At 34.0% G+C, this 3608-nt stretch overlaps 1 protein-coding gene across 1 annotated transcript; it reads left to right on the plus strand.

The window, feature by feature from the left end:
• The first annotated feature begins 216 nt into the window (after window positions 1–216).
• LOC131957467 (interaptin) lies at window positions 217–3366 on the plus strand. The gene is made up of 5 exons (XM_059322299.1): window positions 217–336; window positions 841–1943; window positions 2106–2184; window positions 2272–2406; window positions 3212–3366. The coding sequence occupies exons 2-5, from the start codon at window positions 1122–1124 to the stop codon at window positions 3364–3366; spliced, it is 1191 nt and encodes a 396-aa protein (XP_059178282.1). The 5' UTR covers window positions 217–336; window positions 841–1121.
• The last annotated feature ends 242 nt before the right edge of the window (window positions 3367–3608 follow it).

Raw genomic sequence — 3608 nt, forward strand, 5'->3', positions numbered from 1 at the left:
ACGTATGAATGTATTTTCTAAATGTTGTATTAATTACAGAAGCCACGTATGAATGAGTTTTCTAAATGTTGTATTAATTACAGTAGCCACGTATGAATGACTGTGTTTTCTAAATGTTGTATTAATTACAATAGCCATGTATGAATTTGTTTTCTAAATGTTGTATTAATTACAATAGCCACGTATGAATTTGTTTTGTGTTTAATCAACAGCTAAACAATGACGTGACTGCACTGATGAAGGCCGATGAGATCCCCTTTGAAAAATACAAAGAAATGAACTCAACCATGGAATACGTTTTCAACCTGGTTATTCAATTTAACACCGAAATACATAGTTAGTATAGTATCATCATCTTTTTCCGTTCGTGCCCAAGACACACGGGGCAGATGAAGTAGAGTTCATCTGTGTTAGAGACCTCGGCATATGAAGAGATAGTGTGGTCAGCATTATACCCAGCCGCCTTTACTTTCCCTACTAATGTGAGTTTGGTACCCACCATAGCTGGGATGTTCTAGTGATTGAACCCGGATTCGAACTCGCTCTACTTCTAGGCCACGCCGTACCTACATAGTTAGTATAGTCATAGTCAACATCGCTATAATTATTAGCGAAAAACATCGAATCAATTTAGCTGGAGATCTAGCACCTCGCCTAATGATGTGTACGTGTGTGTGTGTGTGTGCACATGTGTATCACGTGATCAAGCGAACAGAGGGCGCAGATGTGAGAAGAGAGAACATATTTATTAAGACATCTTTGTTAAACATTATGCTTAATCTCAACCTACTCGCCATGGCTAATTAAATTAAATTTTATTTTCATTTTGATCCCCGGCAGAGTCAAGAGAATGCAGGAACTCTGTTAATGCTGACGATATTGTCGAGTCGGTGTACAGCCGTTTGTCATCTGAACTGACAAAGAAAGACAAGGAAATAAATTCGATGTTATCAAACCAGAGGAAAGAAATTGAAGAGAATATCCAACGAACATCAGACGAATGGTACCAGAAGTACAAGGAGTTAACAACACATCTGGATAATTTAGAAGTTGAGGCTCAAAATAATTACAAAGAGTAGTCCTAGGATAAAAGAAATCTTTATGAAGAGCAAAATAAAATAATGGCACAAATTAAAAGAGAAAATGAACAAATGAAGTGCGAATGTTCTCATTTGACACAGGACTTGAAAAGCCTACAAGATAAATTAAACCAACAAACTATATATTTGTCTGAAAATAATAAAAAAATGAAGGAAGAGTTTGATAACAAGGTCGAAGTTTTAAAGACACACAGTGAAAATAACATCAAGCAATCTATAACAGAACCAATAAAAAAATCAAACGAAAATTCTGCCTCAATACGTTTACTAGAAGCCCAAAGCAGCAAATGTAACAGTGTGTTAACTAAGTTACAAGAAACTGTTGACTCAGAGAAAGAAAATCTGCACGCCGTAAGAAAACAAGTGGAAACTCTGCTTACCAAAGTAAACCACGTCTCGACAAAATTAGACGAGGTGGAGTTTGAACGCCAAGCAGACAAAGACAAAAGTCTTCAGCAGAGAAGTACTTTAATATCGACAATAAACAAAGCCAACAAGCAACTGGCAACTCAAATTTCTGATGTTTCGAAAACGTTAGGAAAATTTGAAGAACATTGCAACGCACAAATCTCGACTTTGTCTAAAACTGATACAAAGTTGAATGAAGATGTGAAGAAACTAACAGAAAGTTTGGCGTCTGATCTTCTGATATTGGAGGTTCGAACTGACCACAAAATAAAAGATTTAATGAAAGAGCCGACCCAACAAATAAATGCACTTTCCGTTGAATTTGGAGAATTGGTGGATAATGCTGACGAATCAGATGTTCAAGATGTCATAGATGAAGTTAAGATCATGTTGTTGGATAATGAAGACAACGAAACAATAATTGAGTACATAAATGTATTTTTTAATGCGATCATTTTTTAAAATTAAGCTACTAGTGTATAATCTACCATAATGTATTGCTAAAGCAAACAACTGGCATATTACACAATTTTAAAGGTAAATTTTTATTATTATCTTAGTTTTAAAAAAAATATCAAGATAATAATTTTCTTTTAGGAAAATTTAGAAGATTTTGAAAGAAGCGACGAGTTTACAACGGGGCTTATATCTTTAATAGCTGGCACTTCAGTAGCAGGTGAGAGATCCTGAGGATTTTTGTGGTTATAAATTAATTGAAACGCCATTCATAATAAATTTATAATTAACTATTTATAATTTATAGGCGATATAAGATTAATCAGAGAGGAGATCAAAGCCCGTAAAGACATTTTACAACAATATATAAACACACCCCTGAGGGAACTTCAGGCACTGTATGCCATTCAGGATCTAATACATAGATTGGAGCACCCTTCAGGTAAAATCTTTATTATCAGCTCTATCATAATTGTAACATTCATTCGCATCAATTTGCCTGATCAAACATACACCATAGCAATGATCCTACAAGAATTATCATTAAAATTAACAAAATATGAATACTTGTGTCTTGTAAGTTACTTTGCTTAGAGTTACGAGGATGAATTAAAAAAATATTTAAACTGACATTTTAGTACCCGATACGATGTGTGCCGATTGCTATCATTTGACGTTGACATGTACAGCTAAACGACATGAGTTCACCCAATACATTTCGCAATACGTCATCAGACGTACGCCCCCGCCCCCCACTTCATGTTAACTGATGGGGCTGGTTAGCTCTTTCGCGATACTTCTCAGCGCTCTGCAAAAAATACATCTCTCACTGCACAAATACATCATTCACTTCACAAATACTCACCCATTGTACAAATACACCATTCACTGCACAAATACATTACTCACTGCATAAATACATCACTCACTGCATAAATACAATACTCATTGCATAAATACATCACTCACTGCATAAATACATCACTCACTGCATAAATACAACATTCCATGCACAAAGACACCAGTCTTCCAAATCGTCGTTTTCTTACTTCCGTGTCATCTCTAACTCCAAGACAAACTCTTCAGGTAATAAAATAACCCCCCACTCTAAAAAGTAGGTCAACAAAATTATCTTTCTCTATACAACATCTTTTTATTGTTTTTTTTTTTAAATTAACATTAATTTAACATTAATAAAAAAAATGCAATTATTTATGTATAAAGATCTTTAAAAAAAATGTCCACAGGTGTTACATTTGCTCTGTTTTATGTTCTATACGACGAGGATGTGATTAGTAGAGACATGTTTAAGTGCTGGAAAAAACCATCACGGACCGCAGAAGCCGAGGGGAAAGACGACTGCTTTGCGGCACTGACAAGGTTCTTCTCTTGGCTCGGATAACGAATCAACTGTCTCGTTTTACGTCGTCACACAGTGCTATAACTTTCAATCCAGGGATGAGACTTCATAGTCCAGCTTAATTAATTCAATAATTTATTTCGAATAGCTGAGTATATATATATATATATATATATATATATATATATATATATATATATATATATATATATATATATATATATATATATATATATATATATATATATATATATATATATATATATAATGTTCCTTTAAAACTT

The sequence above is a fragment of the Physella acuta genome, unplaced genomic scaffold (assembly GCF_028476545.2).
Source record: "Physella acuta isolate Inbredline_101_S28 unplaced genomic scaffold, ASM2847654v3 ptg001249l, whole genome shotgun sequence".
Taxonomy (NCBI): domain Eukaryota; kingdom Metazoa; phylum Mollusca; class Gastropoda; family Physidae; genus Physella; species Physella acuta.

Bases quoted from the DNA above. Each gene is read 5' to 3' on its own strand.
- LOC131957467 (XM_059322299.1), top strand. From the start codon at position 1,122: ATGGCACAAATTAAAAGAGAAAATGAACAAATGAAGTGCGAATGTTCT. The intron at 1,944-2,105 runs GTATTTTTTAAT...ATTTTCTTTTAG, and splicing joins CAATAATTGAGTACATAAAT to GAAAATTTAGAAGATTTTGA. The intron at 2,185-2,271 runs GTGAGAGATCCT...TATAATTTATAG, and splicing joins AGCTGGCACTTCAGTAGCAG to GCGATATAAGATTAATCAGA.